Below are 16,605 nucleotides of genomic sequence, written 5' to 3'. Positions count from 1 at the left end.
GATGATAAAATTGATCTCTCGTGCAGGTTATCTACTAATGCACAGTGTTGCTCTATTCAAGATTATGTCTACAACGTGATAATCACGATATATTTATAGAGATGTCTATAAGGTTGGAGAACACGGTGATGGATATTTAATCCAAAATGGATGGCAACGTGACCTTTGGATTGGTCCTCCATCACCTTAGTGTCTTTACAATTTTTTAGATGATTATTTTCTCGCATTTTTTCTTTATACTTTTCGGTTCATTTGAATTTGTGAGTCAATATACATCTTAGCTATGCAGAAATTAGATGTAATGTTTATATCTTTCTTAAAGTGCTACATGTACGTTCCTGCACCACTAAAACAGGAGATAGATTTTGCTGCACCTTCGATTTCACTAAAACATTAAATGTGTATTGAGCATGCATGGTATATATGTATTCAATAGGAGGCGTTTTCAAAACATGGGTACACCAGATGGCCAAATTGAAACACAAACTAAAAATAAAAACACTATTTTTTCTGAGTGCTACCAACTAGAATACACTTGCTTTGTTGCATAATTCTTGTCATGATTTTGGTTCGTTAATTTCAGGATCCAATCTGCCGGCTCAGTATTTCGGAGATGCTCATAGGGGTAGGGTGTGTGCGTGTGCATTCATAGGGGTGGGTGTATGCGCGTGTATATGAACGCCTACGTTTGTACTATGTTTCTCAAAAAAAAATCTTGTCATGATTTTGGTTTAAATTTTACAAAAAATCGTGGAACCAGAGAGTACTACAAAAAAAATAAAAATTTATGGCATACATTATGCATGTAGAGAATGTATGCAGATACATGTATGTCAAGTTTTAAACTAAAAATATAAAAGTATGTAACTTGTGAAAAAGAAAAAAAATTGTCCCATGAAGAGCATCGGGCTCATATTTTAGCACTGAAAAAACAAGATTTCCATTTTTTCTTTTTTTGTGTGTACGCCACATACCACCGTATTTTTAATTGAAAAAAATACATGAGTAAGTATCAAGGTATTATATATATATATATTTCAATAGGATTTGAAAATATAAAATACAATCTTTATGATTCTTTTATAAAAGGCCCAACTATACCCATGTCCCCTCTCTGTTTGGATGTTTGTATTAGGCTTGGCATTGCATTGGGTGTAATATCAATATCCTGAGATATTCACATTGAGATCAATACCAATATCTATGTTTGGATGTTTAGATATTTAGTATCTAGAATTGATACCCTAGTTCAATGCCAAAACCTGTTTGGATGGTAAGTGATGTATCGTGGTGCTGGCCCGTCCTGCTCGGTGGTGCTCGAGGCGTGAGGGCGGGTTGATTCGGCAGGGGAAAAGGGAGGTCGAGGCCGAGGAAAAGGGCAGGAACGCCGGTGGACGCCAGGGGACGCAGGGGAAGGGCATGCGGCGGAGGTACATGCAGACGCTGCTTGATTTGTCTGGGAGAATGGCGCTAGGTTGGGGGAGTCGGGTTGGGGAACAGAATGTGTGCGACTTCTCTCGATGCCAAGTGATGTCTAGGTCTGGGGCTCGACTTTCGAGAACGGCCTCTCTCCGCAGCAATCCGGGCAGTCAATATTCAGCCTGATCGAATACCTAGCCCCCATATCTAGTACACCCAAACAACTTAAATTGAGGTATTCGGGCCGTGAATGCCCCAATATCAAATGTCAAGCCTCAATACAAATATCCAAACACAGCCTTAGGTATTTTGCAAGAACCTAATACGTATATCTTTCTATTCTTAATAGGTGATCCCATTTCTCTTAACATGCAAGCTATACACCTCAGCAACCTTCCAATTGGTCCACATCATTTCTCCTTCAGCCATGTCATTAGTAAGCCATGCCATTAATTAGCTTGACAAAATTTTCTATTCCTAATAGGTGATCCCACTATACACCTCAGCAGCCTTCCAATTGGTCCACATCATTTCTTCTACAGCCATGTCATTAGTAAGCCATGCCATTGATTAGCTTGACAAATTTTTCTATTTTTAATAGGTGATAACATTTCTTTTTACATGCAGCCTATCCACCTCATCAAACATCTTTGACCAACCCTAACTTGCCAAGTAATGTGCAAGCCTTACACCATCATTCACCATGTCATCCACGATGCGATCAGATTTTCTCCCACATTAACCTGAGCAAAGTGCTACCTCATATATAAAAAGGAGCTCACGTGACAAGTTAGAACCATGCAGCCATTTTATTAAAGGGGGCTTTAAGTATTTACGTTCACAATATCTCTATTAGCTCTTAACCTCCCCCGCTATCTCTCCATGCACCAAATTGCAAAGAGAAGTAGATATAAATCTTCCCTATAAAGTATTCCCGTGTTAAAGAGAAGTAGATATAAATCTTCCCTATAAAGTATTCCAGTGTTATTCTCTATCCGTTCAACTCCCTATTAGCCATCATGTAGCATAAAGGAATAGTAAGAAACGGAAGAGATTGTAAATAGTGCAGAAGAAACCGATGGAGGTAAATAGTCATTCCTGCCTTCTAAATAGGTTGGTCCTTCTATGAGTGCATGCACCAAAAACCACCGTCCTTCTTGCTCCACATCTGGCTCCTTCCCGCACGGACCTTCTACCATCACCGTGTGAGATCAACTCATATACTAGCTGATGTTTGCTTTGATACCTGGCTAGCACCTCGATTCAGCTGCTCCTACTCGTATACATAGTACCTAGATCCTGTAGTGAATTTTCACCGGAACCTATTTTTTTCTGAGGGAAATTTTTCACGGGCACCTAATCACCCAAGTGTTGTTTCATTCTTAAAATTTGTTCTTTTATGCGAGAACCTAAGCGTACAGTTGACCACGACATGGTTTTTCTTGGACTTATTCAAAGCTATGAACTAAAATGTTGTATCCTATAATTGGGGTATATAATACTACTGTATTATCGGGAGGGGAGCGTTGTTGATTAGCTTGGTCGTTCTCGTACGTGCGTACGATGCTCTCGCCTGTCCGTATCATTGATTTCTTCTCGTGGCGGCTTCTACTTGGCATGTCCATACAGACTTGGGGTCGTGCAACGTAGTTGATGGCACAGCGACAGGGTTTTGGCGATGCTGGTCGCTCAATTTCATCCACATAAAATACACTATACTCCTAGTAGATTTCCCGGGAAATTATGGGTTTGTAGACTTCCACGCCGGAGTCCGTGCATGGATCTCGATTAGTTAGGTGCCAGTTCCAGGGATGAAAAATTCTTGGCAATTTGGCACTTGACCGTATCTCTTGCGATCAATATGCGTCTCTGGCCACGTTTTTCTTTTCTTTTGAAGAAAGTTTCCTGGTCACGTCATGGGGGCGCATATGTAAGCCAACTTCCATGGCTTGATTGCATGATTGGATAGCATGGACTTGGACTTTCCTGCACATATTTGGGTGGATCGAGGAGGAGCCGATCATGTAGTGGTAGATTAATAAATAAGGGGAAGCTTGTAGGTTTGTTGAGGGTACTATAGCTTGTCCAGTTGCTTGAGATTTGCGTCCTAAGCAACGTAGTTAACCCATCATTGTTAGCAGCGACCTTATTTTATTTTGGATGTTAGCTAGGTGCGGTTTGTACTATGCTTACCTTTTTGGGATTTGTTACAAAGGCACGATAAGAAAGGGTAGGATTAATAACATATGCGGCGCGGAGCTAACACACAAAACCTAGATTGCAGACCTACTGGCAAAAAAAAAAGCATAGGGGAGAAGAAACATTTTGGGCTATGTCTCATTTTCTAATTAAAAAAAGAAGGCACATTTTGGGCATCGAATTATTGTTCAATTTTAGATTTGGCGTGTAAACTCAACTCCCTCCGTATGCGAATAAGTGTAATTCTAAGTTTTCTTCTAAGTTAAACTTTTAAAAATTCGACCACTTTATAGGTAAAAGTGGCAATATTTATGAAACTTCATTAATACTGTTAGATTCGTTAAAAAAATGTAGTTTCATAATATACCAATTTGATATCATATATGTTGCTAATCTGTTCTACAAAGTTATCAAATTGGGAAAAACTTAATTTACATAAAAGCCAAATACACACTACAGGAAAAAAGCTCAGTGCCGTGCACGGGTCTTTGCCGTGTGCTTCCATCGCCCTTTGCCGTGCGAAAGTTCTTTGCCGTGCGCCTCGCGCACGGCAATGAATTCTTTGCCGTGTGGCTCCGGGGCGACGCACGGCAAACAAACAGCGCACGGCAAAGAGCCAGCACGGCGCTCGGCAAAGCATCCCCGCACGGCAAAGCACCCAGATGGCGCACGGCAAAGTAACCCCCCACGGCAAAGAGGCCACGAAGGCGCACGGCAAAGACGCATGCACGGCAACGACGGCTTTGCCGTGCAGCCCAACCCTTTGCCGTGCGTTTTTGCACGGCACAGTACGATTTCATTTCTTTCCCTTCTTTTGTAGTATTCATATTTATATTAATACTTATATTTGTTGTAAAATTAGTTTTTACTTTTTGTAGACTATTTGTTAGTGTTACTTAATACAATCTGTATACCGATAAAACAAGTAATCTACATCTTCATCGACCCCTCCCCCCAACATATCAGGGTTTCTGAGCAAATTAACGGGGGTTCGGTGTCTGCTAAGTGTTATCGCCCCCACATATTTGGTGCAATTTCTTGCAGCTTTACACCTTACACAACACTTCCAAACATATTCTAGGTCCACATGAAAGTTTTGGTGGCATTCCGGTGCCCCGTGATCGTTCCCCGATAACGGCGGTCTGCGTGCCTCGGGGTCTACCCCCTAGATTTCACCGCGAGGTTCCACCAACATACTTTTTGATAGGTTTAGTTTTGTTTAGGACATATACACATGGAAAGCTAGGTTTGGCACACTTTGGCACACTATAGCCACCGGTATACCCGCAGCGGGACACTTCAGCCTACAAGTCGAGGAATCTTCCAAGTGTTATCGCCCGAAAGGGAGGAATCTCACACATGGGAGCTATGCCTTGCACCATTTGGTGAATCACACCTTCCAACACACTTTCACACATATCCTAGGTCCACATGCAAGTGTTGGTGGCATTCCGGTGCCCTGGCGGTCGTCCCCCCCCGATAACGGCGGTCTGCGTGCCTCGGGGGGTCTACCCCCCTAGATTTCACCGCGCGAGGTTCCACCAACATACTTTTTGATAGGTTTAGTTTTGTTTAGGACATATACACATGGAAAGCTAGGTTTGGCACACTTTGGCACACTATAGCCACCGGTATACCCGCGGCGGGACACTTAGGGCTACAAGTCGAGGAATCTTCCAAGTGTTATCGCCCGAAAGAGAGGAATCTCACACATGGGAGCTATGCCTTGCACCATTTGGTGAATCACACCTTCCAACACACTTTCACACATATCCTAGGTCCACATGCAAGTGTTGGTGGCATTCCGGTGCCCCGGCGGTCGTTCCCCCCCGATAACGGCGGTCTGCGTGCCTCGGGGGGTCTACCCCCCTAGATTTCACCGCGAGAGGTTCCACCAACATACTTTTTGATAGGTTTAGTTTTGTTTAGGACATATACACGTGGAAAGCTAGGTTTGGCACACTTTGGCACACTATAGCCACCGGTATACCCGCAATGGGACACTTGACCTACAAGTCGAGGAATCTTCCAAGTGTTATCGCCCGAAAGAGAGGAATCTCACACATGGGAGCTATGCCTTGCACCATTTGGTGAATCACACCTTCCAACACACTTTCACACATATCCTAGGTCCACATGCAAGTGTTGGTGGCATTCCGGTGCCCCGGCGGTCGTTCCCCCCCGATAACGGCGGTCTGCGTGCCTCGGGGGGTCTACCCCCCTAGATTTCACCGCGCGAGGTTCCACCAACATACTTTTTGATAGGTTTAGTTTTGTTTAGGACATATACACATGGAAAGCTAGGTTTGGCACACTTTGGCACACTATAGCCACCGGTATACCCGCAGGGACACTTCGACCTACAAGTCGAGGAATCTTCCAAGTGTTATCGCCCGAAAGAGAGGAATCTCACACATGGGAGCTATGCCTTGCACCATTTGGTGAATCACACCTTCCAACACACTTTCACACATATCCTAGGTCCACATGCAAGTGTTGGTGGCATTCCGGTGCCCCGGCGGTCGGACCCCCCCGATAACGGCGGTCTGCGTGCCTCGGGGGGTCTACCCCCCTAGATTTCACCGCGCGAGGTTCCACCAACATACTTTTTGATAGGTTTAGTTTTGTTTAGGACATATACACATGGAAAGCTAGGTTTGGCACACTTTGGCACACTATAGCCACCGGTATACCCGCAGCGGGACACTTCAGCCTACAAGTCGAGGAATCTTCCAAGTGTTATCGCCCGAAAGAGAGGAATCTCACACATGGGAGCTATGCCTTGCACCATTTGGTGAATCACACCTTCCAACACACTTTCACACATATCCTAGGTCCACATGCAAGTGTTGGTGGCATTCCGGTGCCCAGCGGTCGTTCCCCCGATAACGGCGGTCTGCGTGCCTCGGGGTCTACCCCTAGATTTCACCGCGCGGTTCCACCAACATACTTTTTGATAGGTTTAGTTTTGTTTAGGACATATACACATGGAAAGCTAGGTTTGGCACACTTTTGCACACTATCGCCACCGGTATACCCGCAGCGGGACACTTCACCTACAAGTCGAGGAATCTTCCAAGTGCTATCGCCCGAAAGAGAGGAATCTCACACATGGGAGCTATGCCTTGCACCATTTGGTGAATCACACCTTCCAACACACTTTCACACATATCCTAGGTCCACATGCAAGTGTTGGTGGCATTCCGGTGCCCCGGCGGTCGTCCCCCCCCCGATAACGGCGGTCTGCGTGCCTCGGGGTCTACCCCCTAGATTTCACCGCGCGAGGTTCCACCAACATACTTTTTGATAGGTTTAGTTTTGTTTAGGACATATACACATGGAAAGCTAGGTTTGGCACACTTTGGCACACTATAGCCACCGGTATACCCGCTGGGACACTTCACCTACAAGTCGAGGAATCTTCCAAGTGTTATCGCCCGAAAGAGAGGAATCTCACACATGGGAGCTATGCCTTGCACCATTTGGTGAATCACACCTTCCAACACACTTTCACACATATCCTAGGTCCACATGCAAGTGTTGGTGGCATTCCGGTGCCCCGGCGGTCGTTACCCCCCGATAACAGCGGTCTGCGTGCCTCGGGGGTCTACCCCCTAGATTTCACCGCGAGGTTCCACCAACATACTTTTTGATAGGTTTAGTTTTGTTTAGGACATATACACATGGAAAGCTAGGTTTGGCACACTTTGGCACACTGTAGCCACCGGTATACCCGCAGCGGGACACTTCAGCCTACAAGTCGAGGAATCTTCCAAGTGTTATCGCCCGAAAGAGAGGAATCTCACACATGGGAGCTATGCCTTGCACCATTTGGTGAATCACACCTTCCAACACACTTTCACACATATCCTAGGTCCACATGCAAGTGTTGGTGGCATTCCGGTGCCCGGCGGTCGTCCCCCCCCGATAACGGCGGTCTGCGTGCCTCGGGGGGTCTACCCCCCTAGATTTCACCGCGCGAGGTTCCACCAACATACTTTTTGATAGGTTTAGTTTTGTTTAGGACATATACACATGGAAAGCTAGGTTTGGCACACTTTGGCACACTCTAGCCACCGGTATACCCGCTGGGACACTTCAGCCTACAAGTCGAGGAATCTTCCAAGTGTTATCGCCCGAAAGAGAGGAATCTCACACATGGGAGCTATGCCTTGCACCATTTGGTGAATCACACCTTCCAACACACTTTCACACATATCCTAGGTCCACATGCAAGTGTTGGTGGCATTCCGGTGCCCCGGCGGTCGTTCCCCCCCGATAACGGCGGTCTGCGTGCCTCGGGGGGTCTACCCCCCTAGATTTCACCGCGCGAGGTTCCACCAACATACTTTTTGATAGGTTTAGTTTTGTTTAGGACATATACACATGGAAAGCTAGGTTTGGCACACTTTGGCACACTGTAGCCACCGGTATACCCGCAGCGGGACACTTCAGCCTACAAGTCGAGGAATCTTCCAAGTGTTATCGCCCGAAAGAGAGGAATCTCACACATGGGAGCTATGCCTTGCACCATTTGGTGAATCACACCTTCCAACACACTTTCACACATATCCTAGGTCCACATGCAAGTGTTGGTGGCATTCCGGTGCCCCGGCGGTCGTTCCCCCGATAACGGCGGTCTGCGTGCCTCAGGGGTCTACCCCTAGATTTCACCGCGAGGTTCCACCAACATACTTTTTGATAGGTTTAGTTTTGTTTAGGACATATACACATGGAAAGCTAGGTTTGGCACACTTTGGCACACTATAGCCACCGGTATACCCAGCAGCGGGACACTTCACCTACAAGTCGAGGAATCTTCCAAGTGTTATCGCCCGAAAGAGAGGAATCTCACACATGGGAGCTATGCCTTGCACCATTTGGTGAATCACACCTTCCAACACACTTTCACACATATCCTAGGTCCACATGCAAGTGTTGGTGGCATTCCGGTGCCCCGGCGGTCGTTCCCCGATAACGGCGGTCTGCGTGCCTCGGGGTCTACCCCCTAGATTTCACCGCGCGAGGTTCCACCAACATACTTTTTGATAGGTTTAGTTTTGTTTAGGACATATACACATGGAAAGCTAGGTTTGGCACACTTTGGCACACTATAGCCACCGGTATACCCGCAATGGACACTTGACCTACAAGTCGAGGAATCTTCCAAGTGCTATCTCCGAAAGAGAGGAATCTCACACATGGGAGCTATGCCTTGCACCATTTGGTGAATCACACCTTCCAACACACTTTCACACATATCCTAGGTCCACATGCAAGTGTTGGTGGCATTCCGGTGCCCGGCGGTCGTTCCCCGATAACGGCGGTCTGCGTGCCTCGGGGGTCTACCCCCCTAGATTTCACCGCGCGAGGTTCCACCAACATACTTTTTGATAGGTTTAGTTTTGTTTAGGACATATACACATGGAAAGCTAGGTTTGGCACACTTTGGCACACTATAGCCACCGGTATACCAGCAGCGGGACACTTCAGCCTACAAGTCGAGGAATCTTCCAAGTGTTATCGCCCGAAAGAGAGGAATCTCACACATGGGAGCTATGCCTTGCACCATTTGGTGAATCACACCTTCCAACACACTTTCACACATATCCTAGGTCCACATGCAAGTGTTGGTGGCATTCCGGTGCCCCGGCGGTCGTTCCCCCCCGATAACGGCGGTCTGCGTGCCTCGGGGGGTCTACCCCCCTAGATTTCACCGCGCGAGGTTCCACCAACATACTTTTTGATAGGTTTAGTTTTGTTTAGGACATATACACATGGAAAGCTAGGTTTGGCACACTTTGGCACACTATAGCCACCGGTATACCCGCAGCGGGACACTTCAGCCTACAAGTCGAGGAATCTTCCAAGTGCTATCGCCCGAAAGAGAGGAATCTCACACATGGGAGCTATGCCTTGCACCATTTGGTGAATCACACCTTCCAACACACTTTCACACATATCCTAGGTCCACATGCAAGTGTTGGTGGCATTCCGGTGCCCCGGTCGTTCCCCGATAACGGCGGTCTGCGTGCCTCGGGGGGTCTACCCCCCTAGATTTCACCGCGCGAGGTTCCACCAACATACTTTTTGATAGGTTTAGTTTTGTTTAGGACATATACACATGGAAAGCTAGGCCTCGGCGGTCATTCCCCCCTCCCCCCGATAACGGCGGTGTGCGTGCCTCGGATGTTCACCTTATCACAAATGATATCCCAAATACAATTCAGCATGTTCACCTTATCACAAATGATTTCGCAAATACATAAAATTTTGTAGTAAAAAGTATTTGGACACGATGTTTCTACACCAGGATGCATATATACACCCTAAACAAAAAAAATCATTGTTGAATAAAAAAAAAAAAAACTTTGCCGTGCACAATCGCACGGCAAAGATCTCTGCCGTGCAAAGGCACACGGCAAAGAGCTTTGCCGGGCAAAAGCGCACGGCAACGTCCACGTCCGCACGGCAAAGCCGCTTTGCCGCACGGCAAAGAAGCCTTGCACGGCAAAGGCCGTGGATAAGGTATCTGCAGCGCGGACCGCGCGCGACTCCCTCCTCCACACACACACGCACGCGCCCTGGCCTCCTTTTCCCAGCTCGCCGCCGCCGCCAGGGACGCGCCGCCCACGCCCGCCCGCCGCACGCCGCCGCATCGACCTCCCCCGCGCACGCCGCCGCCTCGACCTCCCCGCCGCTGCCGCGCCGCTCTCGCCCGGCCCTCCCCGCTGCCGCCGCGCGCTTCCACGCCGCTGCGCGCGCTCCCTTGCCGGCCCTCCCCGCTGCCGCCGCTTCCCCCGCCGCGGCAGGCAGGCAGCTGCTTCTCCGCCGCTGCCCTCCCCCGCCGTCGCTCGCTCCGCCGCCGCTGCCGCTCCCCCGGCCGCGGCCGCTGCTCCCTCACCCGGCCCTCCCCGCCGCTGCCGCTCCCCGCCGTGGCCGCTGCTGCTCCCCGGCCGCTGCCGCTCACCCCGGCTGCCGGCCCCTCACCCGCACCTGCCGCTGCTGCTCACCCGCCGGCGGCCAGAGCTGTATGTGGAACTTATTTTTTTGCATATTACTTATAGTATGTTGGAACTAATCTTGTTAGTTAGTGTCTGATTTTAGCATGTATTAGATCAGTGTTAGTTAGCTGGTTAAGTATATGAGAAAGAGTGGAAAATGTAATCAGTTTGGTTAAGTATTTAAGCACTGTAATTAGTTTGGTTAAGTATATGAGAAAGAGTGGAAAATGTAGCACTTGTGGTTGGGAGTCTCGCGGCAAAGCTTCTGTGTTCTTCCTTGATACATGTGTGTGTGTGTGTTAGCCTGGGTGTGTTCTTGTGAGAGAGTAGAGAGAGGTTGAAGAAGAAGGGGAGCTGCGTGTGGCAGCTCCTACATAGTATTTAGGGTAGTTAAAACATATTATGCATGCTAATTTGTAATAGTCGGATTTAGAGCAAACAAATGGTCTTTATTACTAATTAGTTTTCTCGATATGCGAGATGATGTTTCGAGGTGGACACAGGGGCCAGCGTTGTCAGGGTGCTTGAGGAGCGTTGCTCAGAGAGACCGTTTTCCTGGAGGGGATTTTGCCGGAGGGTCGTTGGTCTTCTTCGCCGGCTGTCGATCACGCTTCGAGGGTGAGAATCCGTTCGCCTCTCTTGTACCTAGGTTTTTTGGTCTAGATCACCAAGTATGTCGCGATACCTAGGCGTCTCTTCCCGACCGTAAGGGTTACGCGGATAAATATGCATTAGTGGTCTCGCATATTATGAACCGTAACTCTTACGGCATTTATCGGGACAGTCGGCGGATGCGTAGTTGGGTACGTTCTCCCTGCTCTACCCCGATCCGAGTCAGGATTTCGGCAGCGCCTCCCCGTTGTTCTCCGGATGCACACCCCTCTCGGCTTTTTGGCGAGACGTGTATCGGGAGAGCAGCGGGAGGTGCTGCCGAAATCCCGACTGGATCAGGTAGAGCAGGAGAACGACTCAATCTACGGATCCGGCGGCTGCTAGAGCCCACCTAGTAGAGATTCAGGTTGATGCATGCGTAAAAAAAGAAAAATTAAAATGCGGATCATGTTTGATATAAATTCTAAGTTTGTCTGTTTTGGTGCTGGTTAGAGGATGGATAACCGTGACTGGATGTACGATGGCAGAATCGGTCCGTGGAAATATACTGAGGAATGGGGAGAAAAGACCAAGCAGTTCGTGGACAGGGCGTTTGACATCCCTACCAAACCCAGAACAGTTTTTTGCCCTTGTAGTAAGTGCAACAACCAAAAAACACAGGACAAGGAAACTATGAGTCTTCACCTGATCAAGTCTGGGTTCAAACCGTCCTACAAGATTTGGACTTTTCATGGAGAAAAGGCGAAGAAACGTGCTAGGAAGGAGGTGCGGCAGATTCAGCCTACGAGGGAATATGATACTTGGGTTTGATAGGTGCCTAGAGAACTTGGCTAATGGTAATGTGCCTGAAAGCCCTCATGTAGAGGCGGAGACATCTAGGGATGCAGAGACAAGTGAGGAGCCGGAGGAAAACACAAAGAAGTATTACGAGGCTTTGTTTGCTTCGCAGAAACCCCTACACGTAAATACAGATGTTACCCAACTAGATGCCATCGCTCGCCTTTTGGCCTTTAAGTGCCACAGGAATCTGTGCAGAGATGGGTTCGATGAACTTCTGGTCCTCGTTGGCAGCATTCTGCCGAAAGGGCACCTCTTGCCGCAAAACTTCTACTATTCGAAAAAATTGCTCAGTGACCTCAAGATGTCATCTCAGCAGATACACGCTTGTCCAAAGGGATGCATGCTATTCAGAGAGGAGCATGCTAACACAAACTATTGCATCCATTGCAATAGCTCTAGGTACTTTGAGGTTGACACCAATGGTGATGGTCAGAAGAGGCAGACCACGGTTGCCAAGAATATCCTCCGCTATCTTCCCGGTCCTACCGAGGATCCAGCGGCTCTTCATGACCGAGGATACCGCCCAACAGATGAGGTGGGCTGTAGAAGGGATCAGACCAGACAGTGGCAAGATGATACATCCGTCGGATGGTACCGCATGGAAGAACTTTGTCAAGAAATATCCCCGAAAGCCGGTGACCCGAGGAGCGTAGCAATTGCGATATCAACCGATGGGTTCAATCCATATGGTATGTCGGCTGCGGTATACGATTGTTGGCCGGTGTTTGTTATTCCCCGAACCTACCCCCGGCGTCTGCACGAGATCAGTAGTACATGTTTGTGTCGATGATAATCCCAGGACCGAAATACCCGGTAAGAACATGAACGTGTATCTGGAACCACCGATTGATGACTTGCTTCTTGGGTGGGAAGATCGCGGGATCCGAACTTATGACGCGGCAAAGAAGGAACACTTCGATATGTATGTCCTGGTACCACACGTCTCTGCATGACTTGCCGGCACGTGCTTTGTTCTCATGGGTGGTGTACACATGGGAAGTGGCCTTGTCCGAGTGCGGGCAAGCCGTGACTTTCTTCCTGGCTAAACAAGGGTGGCAAGTATTCCTGCTTTGATGAAGCTCGGCAGTTCCTTGAGCAGAATCATGAATACAGGAGTGATGTAAAGAGCTTCAAAAAAGGCCGTGTTGTCCATGCACCGAAGCCAATTCCGAAGACCGGACAGGAAACCAAGGCCGAGTTAGACGCTCTCAGCCTAACCACGATGGGAATGGTTTCTTGGGATATGGGGAGACACACCAATGGACCCACAAGCCGTGCTTCTGGAAGCTTCCTTACTTTGAGTTTCTGGAGCTCCCGCATAACATTGATGTAATGCACACCGAGAAGAATATCAGTGAAGCCATTTGGAGCACCATAGTGGACACTGAGAAGACGAAGGATAACATAAAGGCTCGAATTGACCAAGAAAAGTTGTGCGATAGGCCAGAGTTGAACATGAAGCCACCTCATGGTGCCAAAAAAACTTGGACTAAGCCACACGCTCCGTTCTGCCTCACAAAGGCCCAAAAAAGGGAGGTCTTCCAATGGATGAAGGACTCCTTGTTTTTCCCTGATGGGTTCGCAGCCAACTGGATGAGGGGTCTTAACATTGAAACGTTGCGAGTACAAGGACTGAAGAGTCATGACTACCACGTATGGATTGAGCGGATAATGCCGGTGATGATTCGAGGCTATGTCCCTGAGAAGACTTGGCGAGTGCTAGCGAGGTTGAGTTATTTCTTCCGCCAGATTTGTGCTAGGGAGTTAGACACTAAAGTGATTGAGAAGCTGGATGAACAGGCACCCATGTTGCTTTGCGATCTAGAGAAGATCTTTCCTCCAGCGTTCTTTAATCCGATGCAACATATGATCCTCCACCTCGCGAAGGAATGCTTAAAGGGGGGGCCGAATTGGGGCCGTTGGCAGTTTGGTCCCGAGAGAGAAACACAAAAGCTTCGTCAGATGACTGGCAATAAATGCAAGATCGAAGCATCCATAGCCGAGGCAGTCCTGAACGTGGAGGTGGCAAACTTCACCACTAAGCACTATGATCCCAACATTGCATACTAATAAACCACTCTTTTCATTGTGTTTGCAGGTGATTGAAACATGCCGCCAAGAAAAAGAAAGGGAGGTTTCAAAAAGAAGATCAAGGCCGTGGCTGAGCTTGTGGGACTTTCGAGTGGTTCGTCGTCGCAGACACGTCCTCCTAGCGCTCCTCCTAGCCCTCCACCACGGAGGAAGAATGCCCAGCCACGGCGACTTCGTACCCCTTCTCCTAGTCCTCCCCCAGCCGAGGATGATGACGAGGAGCAGTGGGGTGGGGAGGACGAGGAGGACGGTGAGGAGCACGGTGGGCAGGACGAGGAGGCCGGTGGGGAGGACGGTGGGGAGGACGGTGGGGAGGACAGTGGGGAGGACGGTGGGGAGGACGGTGGGGAGGACGGTGGGGAGGACCTCGAGGAGGATGAGGGGCTGGGGGGTATGCCGCAGGAGCTAGACCCGACCCTAGTTTGGTCTCCGCCGGTGGAGGAGGTGTACGTTGCAGCCGAGGAGAGGCTGGAACCACGGGACAAGAAGCCGTATAGGCGCGGGATTACGAAACTCCCCAAGCTAAAAACTTGGGCCTTCCGCGATGTTGTTCTCGTGCCCGCTGGAAAGAGGTACATGCTGATTTTGGCATTCCATTATTGAAATTTTTATCATTATACATATTTTTATCACATGCATACTGATTTTGGCATTTCGTTGTGCAGCATGTTCAAGTATGGCGACCCGAGGAGGAAGCCGACACGTGAGTACCCGAACATCCTTGGAGGCATAATTAGGAAGCATTTCCCTGGGATTGTCAATCTCCCTACTGGTGGCCGCGACGTGGCTTGGACTTGGAAGCACTACAGCTACGCGGAAGATCCTAGCGGCAAGTACGGAAACATGCAAGAGCGGGTTGTCCGCCACTTCTGGGTACGTGACTTTTGGCTTCTTAGCATTCAAACACTTCTTGGCTACCAATAGTTGCTCTAATTCATCTTATTTTACCTATGTGCATGGTTGCAGAAATACTTCAAGAGGGCTGAGGGCAAGGAAATTGCGTGCGACGTTATCTTACACGAGTTGTGCAGGTGAGGGTGACTGGCATGCACTACGTGGCACGTGTCCAGTAAGGCCCGCGACTGGCACGCCGAGCGCAAAGTTTGGATGAGTAAGGCTGATTGTCGGGATACGCTCATGGCACCATGGCAGTACCTGCAGGTATTAGCATCGATGTGTTATTTATTTCCGCATTTTCATGTAGTTTATGTTCTAATAATGGGTCTATCTTGTGTATGTAGCACCCTCCTCAGTACGTCGGGGAAGACAGGGCGTGCTTTCTTGCGATGGTCATATGGTGGACATCCCGCGAGTACGCCCGGAAGCACGAGGAGGGCAAGCAGAAGCGTTCAGAGATGGGAGGTGGATCACATGTCCTGGGCAGCAAGAACTTGGCCCTTACCTTGCAGGATGAGGTGAGCAAGTGGTTTCTTCATTCTTTCGTTTTATGTTATTGCTAGCCCCGCAAGTGTCTCCCTCTTCACTTAATTGCATGTACTCTTTTGCAGGAAGTGAAGACAGGCGTGGCACCAAACTTGTTTGGCTTTTTCCAAAAGTCGAAGACCAGGAAGGAGCCGCATCCTGAAACGGGGTCCTTGTGGGTCAACGACCTAGCGGAGGGCCAGTGTGGCGCGTACCGCTCGAAGTTGCGGTGCTTGCGGGACAAGGCAAGAAGGGTGGCCGCCTATGGATTGCTGACGGGTTAGTCGACCCAAGTACCATTCCATCTCTACGCCAGATCCGTCGTGGGCGTACGAGCGAGCAGCCTCGGGTAGAGACCCGCCCACGGGCTTCGGACCTAGCTATCGAGAAGTTACGGGTAAGTTCTTCGTCGATCCTCTACGCTTCATTACATGTTTTCCATTGCAATGTTACTGACATCGCGGCAACACAACGTAGGCGGAGATGGAAGAAAGGGAACGGAGGCACCAAGAGGAGCAGATGCAGATGCAAAGAAGAAATTAGGGAGAACATGCAGATGCAGCAGCAGATGTTGCAGCAGATGCAACAACAGCAGCAGATGTTCCAGCAGATGTTCATGAACCAGACCGTGCTGACTTCACCACCGGGGAGTAGTGGTCCTAGCACGTCGTGTCCTCCTATGTTCCCACATTTTGTAAGTGGTTAACTTAATATCTCCGTCTCAATCTTGTTTGTTGTCTAACCGAACTTTGGATATTGCAGATCCCCACGCCCGATCCGGCTGTGATGGCGCTCCTCCAGCAAGCGCCAAGTCGAGCCCGACACTGGCTTGACCGTCAACAATACGGGCATCATCCGGAGCCTGCAGCAGTTTCTAGGTGAGTTCTCCTACACTTCTAATTCTTCCATACCATGTCACTTGTGAATTTTAGCCATTCAACCATGTCAATTTTAGCCAGTATGTTCAATTTTACCTATTCCATGTTAATTTTAGCCATTCCATGTCATCCTTAGCCAT

At 48.8% G+C, this 16,605-nt stretch overlaps 1 protein-coding gene across 1 annotated transcript; it reads left to right on the top strand.

Moving 5' to 3' along the window:
- Positions 1 to 11,119: 11,119 nt before the first annotated feature.
- Positions 11,120 to 15,680, top strand: LOC139833602 (uncharacterized). The gene is made up of 5 exons (XM_071823919.1): positions 11,120 to 11,240; positions 14,173 to 14,737; positions 14,831 to 15,038; positions 15,132 to 15,196; positions 15,674 to 15,680. The coding sequence occupies exons 2-5, from the start codon at positions 14,184 to 14,186 to the stop codon at positions 15,678 to 15,680; spliced, it is 834 nt and encodes a 277-aa protein (XP_071680020.1). The 5' UTR covers positions 11,120 to 11,240; positions 14,173 to 14,183.
- The last annotated feature ends 925 nt before the right edge of the window (positions 15,681 to 16,605 follow it).

This window comes from Lolium perenne, chromosome 7, assembly GCF_019359855.2.
Source record: "Lolium perenne isolate Kyuss_39 chromosome 7, Kyuss_2.0, whole genome shotgun sequence".
Classification (NCBI taxonomy): domain Eukaryota; kingdom Viridiplantae; phylum Streptophyta; class Magnoliopsida; order Poales; family Poaceae; genus Lolium; species Lolium perenne.
The sequence above is the reverse complement of the archived record's forward strand: the minus strand, read 5'-3'. Positions and strand labels throughout refer to the sequence as shown.